The sequence below is a fragment of the Pantherophis guttatus genome, chromosome 6 (assembly GCF_059756535.1).
Source record: "Pantherophis guttatus breed Tessera chromosome 6, ASM5975653v1, whole genome shotgun sequence".
Taxonomy (NCBI): Eukaryota; Metazoa; Chordata; class Lepidosauria; order Squamata; family Colubridae; genus Pantherophis; species Pantherophis guttatus.
In genome coordinates, this window is record NC_142068.1 from 4,484,397 (window position 1) to 4,497,276 (window position 12,880).

The window sequence follows — 12,880 nt, forward strand, 5'->3', positions numbered from 1 at the left end:
GAAGGAAGGAAGGAAGAAAGAAAGAAAGAAAGAAAGAAAGAAAGAAAGAAAGAAAGAAAGAAAGAAAGAAAGAAAGAAAGAAAGAAAAGTCCAGTTGCCTCCTGAAAAAAAGCACCTTGGAACAACCATGACTTGGATGACTGAGAACCTCCATAGATGTATTATATTAGAGATCTCTCGTTCCCTCCATCGTTCATCCTATGTTTTCTCCTCCAGACCCCTGATCCTCTTCGTTGCTCTTCTCTGCACTCTTTCCTGAGTCTGTAGCTGCCCATCATTTCTCCCTCTTTTGGCCCAGGAAACAATTCATTCCTATTTCTGTCATCTCCCTTATGCTCTGCACCAGGGATACAGAATACAGGTATTGAGCCCGGAATTTCTGTTGTTAAGTGAGACATTTGTTAAGTGAATTTGGCCATCGTTTTACGACCTTTCTTGCCACAGCTGTTAAGTGAATCACTGCCGTTGTTAGACGTTAGTAACCCAGTTGTTAAGTGAACCTTTGCTTCCCCATGGATTTTGCTTGCCAAAAGATTGTAAATTGGGGCACAGCAACGGTCATAAGTATGAACCAGTGGCCAAGCATCTGAATTTCGATCACATGATCGTGGGCATGCTGCAAAGGTCGTAACTGTGAAGAACGGTCCTAAGTCCCTTTTTTTCAGCACCGTTGTAACTTTGAACGGTCACTAAATGAACTGGTGTAAGTCGAGGACTACCTGTACAGAATAACAGAGTTGGAAGGGGCCTTGGAGGTCTTCTAGTCCAACCGCCTGCTGAAGCTATATCATTTCAGACAAGTGGCTGTCCGGTCTCTTCTTCAAAGTCTCCAGTGATGGACCCCCCACAACTTCTGGTGGCAAGTCGTTCCACTAGTTAATTGTCCTCCCTGTCAGGAAATTCCTCCTTAGTTCTAGGGTTGGATCTCTCCTGGATTAGTTTCCATCTGTTGCTGGATTAACAGATTAACAGAGTTGGAAGGGACCTTGGAGGTCATCTAGTCCAACCCCCTGTCCAAGCAGGAGGGCCTACACCATTTCAGTGATGAAGCTCCCTCAACTTCTGAAGGCAACTTCTGTTCCATGGGTTGATTGTTCTCACTGTCAGAAAATTCTTCCTTATTTCTAGGTTGAATCTCTCCTTGTTCAGTTTCCATCCATTATTCCTTTTTTAAAAAAAATGATTTATATGCTGCCCTTCTCTGGAGACTCAGGGCGGCTTACAATGCGTTAAGCAATTCCTTGTCTGGCCTTCAGGTGCTTTGGAAAATAGCTTGACCCCCTTCCTCCTCTCTGTAACAGCCCCTCAAATACTGGAAGATGCTCTCCTGTGTCCCCTGGTCCTTCTCTTCACTAGACCAGCCATGCCCAGTTCCTGCAACCGTTCGTCGTATGTTTTAGCCTCCAGTCCCCTCATCATCTTGGTTGCTCTTCTCTGCACTCTTTCTAGAGTCTCAACATCTTTTTTATAGTGCGGTGACCAAATCTGGATGCAGTACTCTAGGTGTGGTCTTACTAAGGCTTTATAGAGTGGTATTAGTACCTCCCTTGATCTTGATTGTATCCCTCTGTTAATGCAATTTAGGATTGCCTTGGCTTTTTTGGCTGCCGCCGCACATGGCTGGCTCATATTTCAATATGATGGAACCAGCTGTCCTTTGACTTGTTCCTTGCTGTCTGCTTTGGTTAATTAATTAATTAATTTAATTTGTGTATTTATTTTATTTTGTCAAGCATATATAAGATAATAGGTAAAAGTATAAACATAATTTGAATACATGAAAAGAGTAAGAGTAAAAAGGAATATTAGGACAGGGACGGCAGGCACGCTGCTGCACTTATGCACGCCCCTTACAGACCTCTGAGGAATGGGGTGAGGTCGACAGTAGACAGTTTAAGGTTAAAGTTTTAGGGGTTTGGGGAAGAAAACCACAGAATCAGGTAGTGCATTCCAGGCATTGACCACTCTGTTGCTGAAGTCGTATTTTCTGCACTCGAAAATTGGAGCGGTTTACCTTGAGTTTGTATCTATTGTGTGCTCGTGTATTGTTGTGGTTGAAGCTGAAGTAGTCATTGACAGGAAGGACATTGTGGCAGATAATTTTATGTACTATGCTTAGGACAGACCAAAGTCAGCGTAGTTCTAAGTTGTCTAAGCCCAAAATTTGGAGTCTGGTGGCATAAGATATTTTATGGCGGTTAGAGGAATGGAGGACTCTTCTCGTAAAATATCTCTGGACTCTCTCGATTGTATTTATGTCCGATATGCAGTGCAGGGTTCCAGACAGATAAGCTGTATTCAAGAATTGGTCCAGCAAAGGTTTTGTATGCTCTAGTTAGCAGTACGATATAACCAGAGAAGAAGCTACGCAAGATTAGGTTCACAACTCTTAATGCTTTTTTGGCAAAGTGGGCTCTGGCCGGTGAGTCTCAATCTTACTGGCTTGCAGATGTGTGGACTTCAACTCCCAGAATTCCCCAGCATGCCTGGCTGGCTGGCTGGTTGTTGCATCTGTCTGACCTCTCTGGGATTATTATCCAGTACTGAACTCCGCGGACTTTTTAACACTCCCTCCCTCCTCCCCGCCCTCGGCCAGGGCATGGCCCCCTCCCAAGGGAGAGCCTCTCATTGTTGGGCCAAAGCATGGCCAACCTCACGTAGGAAATCTGTAAATTATGCCCGGGCTCCCATTGTCAACGTGCTCCTTTGCCGTTGGAACAACACAGCTGGCGGCTTCTGTATCCAGGAGGAACAAGCTTATCGCCTTTCGGGCTGCCTCCTGACCTTCCAGGCCAACCCTGCTGATTTATATGGAAAGCGGACTCCGTTTCCCATCCAGACTCCACGCCAGCCTCTCTCCCTCTCCTTCTCCCAACCGCTGCCAGGCAATTAGAGTGGATTTATGAGCTGGGGGTGGGGGGGGTGGGGGGGAGGTGGGAATCGGGTGCCAAGCCGCAAACGTGATTAAATATTTTTTAAGAGCTTTCCCATGGAGGCTCTTGGGGTGAAGATGAACAAGGAGGCGCTTTCCAAAACTGGTGCACGGGCACGATGGATTATTATCGTTCTTTTTTTTTTTTCCCCTTCTTTCCTTCAAATGGACTTTTTTGCATTTGAAAGACAACTTTGCTTTGTTGTTGTTGATGTTAGTTGCGAAGTTGTGTCCGACCCCATGGACAACGTCCCTCCAGGCCTTCCTGTCCTCTACCATCCTCTGGAGTCCATTTAAGCTCGCGCCGACTGCTTCGGTGACTCCATCCAGCCCCCTCGTTCTCTGCCGTCCCCTTCTTCTTCTTTTGCCCTCCATCGTTCCCAGCATTAGGCTCTTCTCCAGGGAGTCCTTCCTTCTCATTCGGTGGCCAAAGGATTTGAGTTTCATCCTCAGGATCTGGCCTTCTAAAGGGCAGTCAGGGTTGATCTCCTCTAGGACTGACCAGTTGATCGCCTTGCAGTCCAAGGGACTCGCAGGAGTCTTCTCCAGCACCAGAGTTCAAAGGCCTCCATTCTTTGGTGCTCAGCCTTCCTTATGGTCCAACTTTCACAGCCATACATTGCAACTGGGAAAACCATCGCCTTGATTATACACACTTTTGTTAGCAGGGTGATGTCTCTGCTTTTTAGAATGCTGTCTAGATTTGCCATGGCTTTCCTCCCCAGGAGCAAGCGTCTTTTAATTTCTTGGCTGCAGTCCCCATCTGCGATGATCTTGGTGCCCAGGAAAATAAAATCTGTCACTACCTCCATTTCTTCCCCCTCAAAACTTTGCTTAAGGTGGCATAAACAGAGAACGACAGCTAATGCAGTAGCAGACAGATGTGCCAGCAAAGTAATAAGGGTGTTATTGATTATTCGTTTCCCTGTTTTAATGAAATCTCCCCTTCAGTGTTTTTGTTTTTTTTAAATGAGGCAATTGGCCATTCAGAAATAGCAGTTCAGAATATGATATTGAGAGTATGAGAAGGAAAATATTAGAATGCGCAGAAATGAATAGATTAACACTGGCATTTAAAGAGAAAGAACAACGTGGTTATTATGCGATATGGGAAACATTTTATCGATGGCTAGAGGACAAGTAATAAAAATTAGAAATAAAAGTAGATGAGTAAAATGTAGAAAATAGTTAATAGAGTTAAGCAAACTAAGAAGAGGATGTGAAGTATTAGATATTTAATGTATTGGTATTAAGCTAAGAAGAGATTAAATAATGAATATGATCGTAAATTTTAACTGTTATTGCACAAACATTTGTACCCAGATGACACCCTGTTTAATGGAAGATGGATTATATGTACTAAAATAAAATTTTATATATATATATATATATATATATATATATATATATATATATATATATATATACATATACATATACATATACATATACATATACATATACACACACACACTGTTCAAAAAAATAAAGGGAACACAAGCAGAAGACATCCGAGATCTGAATGAATGAAATAGCCCTATTAAATACTTTGTTCGTTACATACAGGAGTTTTGTGTTCCCTTTAGTTGTTTGAGCAGTGTATAAACTCCTGTATGTAACGAACAAAGTATTTAATAGGGCTATTTCATTCATGCAGGTCTTGGATGTCTTCTGCTTGTGTTCCCTTTATTTTTTTGAGCAGTATATATTACAAACTATTCTTAAAAATACGAGTTCCAGGTATATTAGTAAAAAAAGAAGCAGACAAACCGCGAACTCAGGAACTTAAGATTTTAAAATTTTAAAAGAATTAAAATTTTATTTTACTAAGCTTTCCAGGTAGTCCTTGATTTACCAAAGCGGTGTATAGGTTTAAGTGCTATTGCTATTCTTCATTTAGCGACCGTTGGAAGTTATAACGGCCCTGAAAAAAATGACTTACGACTGTTTTTCACACTTAAGACCCTTGCAGCATTTCCCATGGTCACGTGGTCGAAATTCAGACGCTTGGCAACTGACTCTTAGTTACGACGGTGGCAGTGCCCCGGGGTCACGTGATCCCCTTTTGCGACCTCCTGACAAGCAATGGGGAAGCCAGATTCGGTTCGCAACCGTGTTACTTACTTACTTACATCTGCAATGATTCACTTAACAACTGTGGCAGGAAAGGTCATAAAAGGGGCCAAAATTCACTTTACCACCGTCTACGTTAGCAAGAAAAGTGTTGAGCACAATTGTGGTCATAAGTTGAGGACTACTTGCGTTTTCAAACCTGGTATATGGATTCTGCATTTCCCCACCATGATGTAGTAATTACAGATTATAAGAGGATTTTATTAGAACAGTTAGAACAATTAAACAGTGGAACAACTTGTCTCCAGAAGTTGTGAATGCTTCAATACTGGAAGTTTTTAAGGAGATGTTGGATAACCATTTGTCTAAAGTGGTGTAGGGTTTCCTGCCTGGGCAGGGGGTTGGACTAGAAGACCTCCAAGGTCCCTTCCAACCCTGTTATTCTGTTTCCTACCACTGAACAGAGCAGTGGTGTTAGGTCCTACAAATCAGGTCAGCATGTGAAGATGCGGTTAAGCTGATTTATTGCTACTCAGGCCTATGCACAGGACTGTTCTCAACTAAGGATTAGCACTTGCTTGGAATTAGATAAGGGTCAACAAAATTCATGGGGGAGTTAGTTTGCTTGTGACTACGTGGAGATTCTAGGCTGATTCCTCTTTTAACACCACCTCCAGTTTCTGTCACTTCTTCCCAGAGGGAAAATGCTGTTGTGACTGAGGCCCAAGTAGTGATTACCAAACACAATTCAGCCCTGAACAAACTTATTTTATTAAAACAGCTGAGAATTAATTCATTCTCAGCTTTAGTCCAAAATAAATTCTTCCGCCTTATCACCAACCTTTGATGTCTTTGGCAACCTGCCAAAGGCTTTTCTTGGCAAAACCCCCACAAAGTTCAAGAGACGCTAACAAGAAGCACTGGAATCAATGTTACTTTTCTACAAAGAACCCAAGGGCTCGTTTCTGTTCTTTTAAGCCTTATGGGAAGGCCCAATCATCTCCTGGCCTTACTCCTGAGTCGTCCTTTTTGCTTCAGCTGCTCCTGCCTTCTGGCAGTTCTTCGCATGTGTGCACTAGGAACAGGCTCCTCCTGTTCCTCTGCCTCTCTACTGTCAGCCTCTGGAGGCTCCGGAGTCCGCGCATTGCTCCCCGATGGCTCTGGCCCCATCTCTGCCTCCGACGCAGAGCCCTCATCTGGGCCTTCCCCAGCCTCCAGGACTGGCCCATGGTCCTCCCTGGCCTCCTCACAGTCAGGTCCGCAGGCTGCTGGCGGACCACAACAAATGCTACCGGTTTGGACCGGTTCTCCTGAACCGGTAGTAAAACATGCTACCGGTTCAGGCGAAGTGGTATTTCCGACGATCAGCTGGGCGATGATCAGCTGTGAGGCGCGATTTATACTAGCTAGAATCTTTGGATTTCCTGCTTTCTAGCTAATCTAAATCGCGTGGCACAGCGGATTCGCCCCCCTCGCTGTTCTACTTACCTTTGCAGACTCGGAAGGCTTCAAAATGTTCCTTTTTTAACGCTGCACGGGTGCGCCTCAAGCGCAAAGCGTGCACTCGGTAGCAAATTCACCGAACCAGTAGGAGATGTCAGAGGATTTCAACGCTGCTTCTTCCCCTGGAAAAAGCCGAGCAAACTCAACCATGGCAGAGATGGCTTCCTCTCCTTTGAACTAGTTTTGGTTTTGGGCCTGGGAGATGCTTCCTGATCTCAGCCCCAGGAGCTCATGTTCAGGTGCTTCATGTTCCTTGTGCTTCTTCTCTTTCCAGGTGATCCCGATGCTTCCCCAACTGCTGTGTGAGGAACTCTGCAGCCTTAATCCCATGACAGACAGGCTGACCTTCTCGGTCGTTTGGAAGCTGTCTCCAGAAGGAAAGGTAAGTCTGGATTTCTTGGTAATTCCTTTCCCCCCGCCCCTCGTGTCCTGTGCCAAGCACATGGGGCTTACAAGCGTAGTCCAGTGGTGGAATTCAAATTTCTTTACTACCGGTTCTGTGGGCGTGGCTTGGTGGGCGTGGTGTAGCTTGGTGGGCGTGGCTTGGTGAGGGTGGCAGGGGAAGGATACTGCAAAATCTCCATTCCCACCCCACTCCAGGGGAAGGATATTGCAAAATCCCCATTCTCTCCCCACTCCTGGGGGAAGGATATTGCAAAATCCCCATTCCCACCCCACTCCTGGGGAAAGGATCCTGCAAAATCCCCATTCCCACCCCACTCCTGGGAGGAAGGATATTGCAAAATCCCCATTCCCACCCCACTCCAGGGGGAAGGATATTGCAAAATCTCCATCCCCTCCCCACTCCTGGGGGAAGGATCCTGCAAAATCCCCATTCCCTCCCCACTCCTGGGAGGAAGGATATTTCAAAATCCCCATTCTGACCCCACTCCTGGGGGGAAGGATACTGCAAAATCCCCATTCCCACCCCACTCCTGGGGGGAAGGACATTGCACTTGATATGTCCAAATATATTTCAGAACTACGTACTTTGCAAAATCACATTTCACAGCGATGGCTCAGCAGGATTACAAATAGTTTGGATATACTTTGAAATCTTTCTATCTAAAACTTTGTTTCCCGTGGGTCTTTTTGGGGGGGACCTGCTATCCTTCTGAGACCTATAGACTCTGGTAGTCCAATAGGCTATTTGTCCGTTTCTCCCAATGTTGCTGGAAGACATCGATTTTACGAATAATTCTTCTTGTAGATTTCCAGGCCTCCCTGGAGTAGATGGCGGTCCATATGACAGTGACATGAAATAACCTTGGTAATTGAGCAGATGAGAAAGAGACCCCCTGCTCAGGCAGGAAACCCTGTACCATTTAGAATACAGAGCTGGAAGGGTCCTTAGAGGTCTTCTAGGCCACCCCCCTGGTCAAGTAGGAGACCTTATATAATTTGAGACAAATGGTTATCCAACATCTTCTTAAAAATCTCCAGTGTTGGAGCATCCACAACTTCTGGAGGCAAGTAGTTCCATTGGTTAATTGTTCTCACTGTCAGGAAATTTCTCCTTAGTTCTAGTTTGCTTCTCTCCTTGATAGGTTTCCATCCGTTGCTTCTTGTTCTGCCTTTAGGTGCTTTGGAGAATAGGTTGACCTCCTCCTCTTCTTTGTAGCAGCCTCTCAAATACTGGAAGACTGCTATCATGTCAATCTAGTCTTTCTTTCCTTTAATCTAAGATTAAGAGGGCTGGGAAAATATTTACAGACCCCTCGCATCCTGGACATAAACTGTTTCAACTCCTACCCTCAAAACGACGCTATAGAGAACAACACATCAGAACAATTAGACACAGGGACAGTTTTCCCCCCCATGCCATCACTCTGCTAAACAAATAATTCCCTCAACACTGTCAAACTATTCACTAAGTCTGCACTACTATTAATCTTCTCATCGTTCCCACCACTCACTTCCTCCCATTTATGACTGTACGACTGTAACTTTGTTTCTTGTATCCTTATGATTTATATTGTTTCCTAGTATGATTTGATTGCTTATTTGTACTCTATGACTATCATTAAGTGTTGTACTTTATGATTCTTGACAAATGTATCTTTTCTTTTATGTACACTGAGAGCCTATGCATTAAAAACAAATTCCTTGTGTGTCCAATTACATTTGGCCAATAAACTATTCTATTCTATTCTATTCTATTCTATTCTATTCTATTCTATTCTATTCTATTCTATTCTATTCTATTCTATTCTATTCTTCTATTTTATTCTATTCTATTCTATTCCTATTCCTATTCCTATTCCTATTCCTATTCCTATTCCTATTCCTATTCCTTATTCTATTCTATTCTATTCTACTCTACTCTACTCTACTCTACTCTACTCTACTCTACTCTACTCTACTCTACTCTACTCTATTTCTAAACATACCCAATTCCAGCAACCGTTCCTTATATATTTTAGCCTTCTGTTGCTCTTTTCTGCGCTCTTTTTAGAGGAATATGTTTCTAAGTAAAAAAATAACTAGCTATGTCTGAAGAGACACTCGGCTCAAGGACGTCCTGCTTCTTCACCGTTGAGTAATCCAATTGACCTGCACAGAACCATCTGTTCCAAAGCAACTGGTTTCTGGATGAGATACTTCCATCCAAACCCAGAGGTGATCCCATCGAGCTGAAGGCCAGAGGGGCACGGGGCTTCTTCCTCTCGTTGTCCGTTCTCAGCAACGAATCTTCAAAAAGGGGGAACGACCTCCGATGCCCTACCTTTCCTAATTAGCAGAGGTGCATCTTCACCGCAGAGAAGAAGGAGCTTTCAAATGCCTCTGAATCATATCCGTTTTACTCAATAACCTTGGGGTTGGGGGTGTTTTCCATCTCTTTCCATCCTTACCGCTCTATCAGGTTACCTGACTTAAACCCAGCCGTCCTCCGAGGTCAGGTTGAGTGTTTCCCAATGCTTTTTATGACGCTTTACTGAAAGGTTGGCCCTCCGGGCTGGAAAAACACCTGTTCCTGAAAAAATCCACATTATAGCCCGGGATTGTCCTTTGCCTTCAACACATGCCTTAAAAACTGCTAGAATGTGTTGGTGTACATAGCAGCAACCTTAAAACGCTTCTAATAGCCGGAGAGGTTAATCTGCTGGGTTGCAGTGATCTGCCCAAGATTGATGGGATTAACACCTATGTTGCTGACAGCCAGGTATGAGATAGATGAAGAGGAGAGGGAGGGGTGTGTGTGTGTGTGTGGCGGGGGGTGCTTTATGCGCCATCATGTCCCAAGGACACATGTCTTCCTTGGTGAAGCATTCCTATGGCTGCCGACATTTAGTGCTTTCCCCAGCAATATGAGATACAGCTAGTCCTCAATTTACGGCCACCATGGAGCCCAAAAGTTCTTGTTGCTAAGCCAAATATTTGTTTTGCCCCATTTTACGACCTTCCTTTCCACCGTCATTTATTTATTTATTTATTTATTTATTTATTTATTTATTTATTTATTTATTGAATTTCTATACCACCCTTCTCCCGAAGGACTCAGGGCGGTGGACAGAATAAGATTTCATATACATATAATAATTTATTTATTTTTTTAATAAACAGTACATAATAAATTGAGTCAACTCGGTGTATCTGCTAAGACCTTGGCATAGAATTTAGATGTTTATGCTAGCCCTGCTTGTTGAAACAGAAAGGTCTCCAGGGCACGTCGGAAAGTGCGAAGATCTGGGATTATTCGTATTCCAGGGGGGTATTTTGTTCCAAAGAGTAGGTGCCCCCACAGAGAAGGCTCTCTCCCTTGGAACTACTAGACGACATTGTTTTAATGATGGTACTATGAGTAGGCCTACTCTGTGAGAGCGTATTGGTTGGTGGGAGGTTATCGGTTGCAGTAGGTGGTCTCGTAAGCACTCAGGTCCTAAGCCATGGAGCACTTTAAAGGTAAGAACCAACACCTTGAAGCGCACTCGGAATGCCACCGGAAGCCAGTGCAGCTCGCGTAGAAGAGGTGTTACATGTGAGCGCCATGTTGCTCCCATAATTACTCGCGCGGCCGCATTCTGGACCAGTTGGAGCTTCCGGGTGCAAATCACTGCCGTGATTTAAGTTAGTAACCCGAGTCTTAAGCGAATCTGGCTTTGCCAAGGTCACAGAAGGCAGGAAGGGATAAGGCAACCGTCATCAAGATGAACCATAGTTGCCAAGCTTCTGAATTTTGATCGCGGGACCGTGGGGAAGCTGCAACGGTCATAAGTGTGAAAAAACGGTCGTAAGTCACTTCTTCCACCCCCGCTGTCACTTTGAACAGTCTCTAAACGAGGACTATCTGTCCTAATTTAACAATTGCAAGGGGTTGACCTAAGAACGGTGGCACCTTGCAAAATTATAAAATGACAATGTCAACTGCATATAAAGAAAATTTATGCAAGATGTTCTACAGGTGGCATTTACCCCCGACGAAAATAGCCAGAATGTTCGAGAATAAATCTGAAAAATGTTGGAAATGTCATCAGATACCGGGTTCATATTACCATATGTGGTGGACATGTGCAGAAGCCAAAAGATACTGGACTAAAATCCACACATGGTCGGGAAAAAAAATGACAAAAAAACACATAGATTTTAAACCAGAGATTTTTTTAAATTGGGGATTATACCTGAAATATATAATAGAGAATTGAGATACCTGATTGTGAATGTATTAACGGCAGCTAGAATTCTGTTTGTTAAAAATTGGAAAAATGAGAAAATACCAACACAAGAGGAAGTCATTAAGAAAATCATGGAATGTGCTGAAATGAGTAAATTGACATTTGAAATTAGAGAACAAGAAGATAAACAATATTATAAGATATGGGACTTATTTTATCAATGGTTAGATAAAAAGAATATGGAAATGAAAGACAATAGAGATTTTTATAATACAAGAATTCTAGACTTACATAAAATATAAAGAAGTAGACCGATTTAGTGATGAAATGAATGTTTATAATATCAATTAATTCAAATCTTAGAATATTTTGTACAAAATGAGGGGAAAAATAGCGATGGTCAAATAAACAATCAGTGAGGATAATAATACATAGATATATATTAGATCGATAATGTAAGAATTTAGGTAAACTGCAAGCTATGAACATGGTGAAGATGCACAAAAGATTTGTAACCAAGCGACACCCTGTGTGTAATTGAATTTTTTTTTTATTATTATTATTATTTTTATTTGATTTATATGCCGCCCTTCTCCGGAGACTCAGGGCGGCTTACAGTGCGTTTAGGAATAGCCTTCATTCTTTTGTATATTTTATACAAAGTCAGCTTATTGCCCCCACAAACTGGGTCCTCATTTCACCTACCTTAGAAAGGATGGAAGGCTGAGTCAACCTTGAGCCTTGGCGAGATTCGAACTTACAGTAATTGCAGGCAGCTGGTCTTAATAATTTGAAGATGGTTTTATGTTTGGATGTGCCATCCTATTTAGACAGGTGCATGCACAGAAGGCCAGGCATATGCATGGATGCACACGCGCTCACATTTGTGAACCGGTAAGGAAAGTAAGTGAATTCCACCCCTGCTGTCCTTAACGTTCTTTCTCATCTTGACGTTCCAGATCCTCGACGAATGGTTCGGGCGGACCGTGATCCAATCCTGCGCGAAGCTCAGCTACGACCACGCTCAGAGCATGATTGAGAATCCGGAAAGGGTCTTTGGGGCAGAGGAGCTGCCCCCCATCTCCTCCTGCCACACCGTGGCTGAGGTCCACCAAGCCATCCAGAACCTCCACCGGATCGCCAAGCAGCTGCGTCAACAGCGCTTCGCGGACGGGGCTCTTCGCTTGGACCAGGTGAGGATTGTGGCTTAATTCAGATTCCAATTAATAAAAATTGATAATATGGTTCTGGAAAATCACACCTGCAGAAAAGTGAAGCCAGGCTAGATATGTTTGAAGGCACCATGGGTGTCATTCACTCTTGAAGTAAGGCAGTGTTTCTCAACCATGGCTACTTTAAGACAGGTGGACTTCAACTCCCAGAATTCCCCAGCCAGCTTTGCTATGCTGGGGAATTCTGGGAGTTGAAGTCCACCCGTCTTAAAGTGGCCACGGTTGAGAAACACCGAGATGGATTGAGTTCAGGTTGACTTCAAGGTTGAGAGACACCTGGATGGATGAACTTCAACTCCCAGAATTCCCCAGCCAGCTTTGCTATGCTGGGGAATTCTGGGAGTTGAAGTCCATCCGTCTTAAAGTGGCCACGGTTGAGAAACACAGAATTAATCTAAGGCAGAGGTCTTCAAACTTGGCAGCTTTAAGACTTGTGGACTTCAACTCCCAGAATTCTCCAGCCAGCTGGAGAATTCTGGGAGTTGAAGTCCACAAGTCTTAAAGCTGCCAAGTTTGAAGACCTCTGG

At 43.6% G+C, this 12,880-nt stretch overlaps 1 protein-coding gene across 2 annotated transcripts in view; it reads left to right on the top strand.

The window, feature by feature from the left end:
• DIS3L2 (DIS3 like 3'-5' exoribonuclease 2) overlaps positions 1-12,880 on the top strand; it is a 249,347-nt gene that overhangs the window by 155,559 nt on the left and 80,908 nt on the right. For both annotated transcript variants that reach the window (XM_087872025.1, XM_087872024.1), the window contains 2 exons: positions 6,783-6,890; positions 12,081-12,314. In XM_087872025.1, the coding sequence (XP_087728151.1) occupies positions 6,783-6,890; positions 12,081-12,314 (342 nt within the window). The remainder of the gene's footprint in view (positions 1-6,782; positions 6,891-12,080; positions 12,315-12,880) is intronic.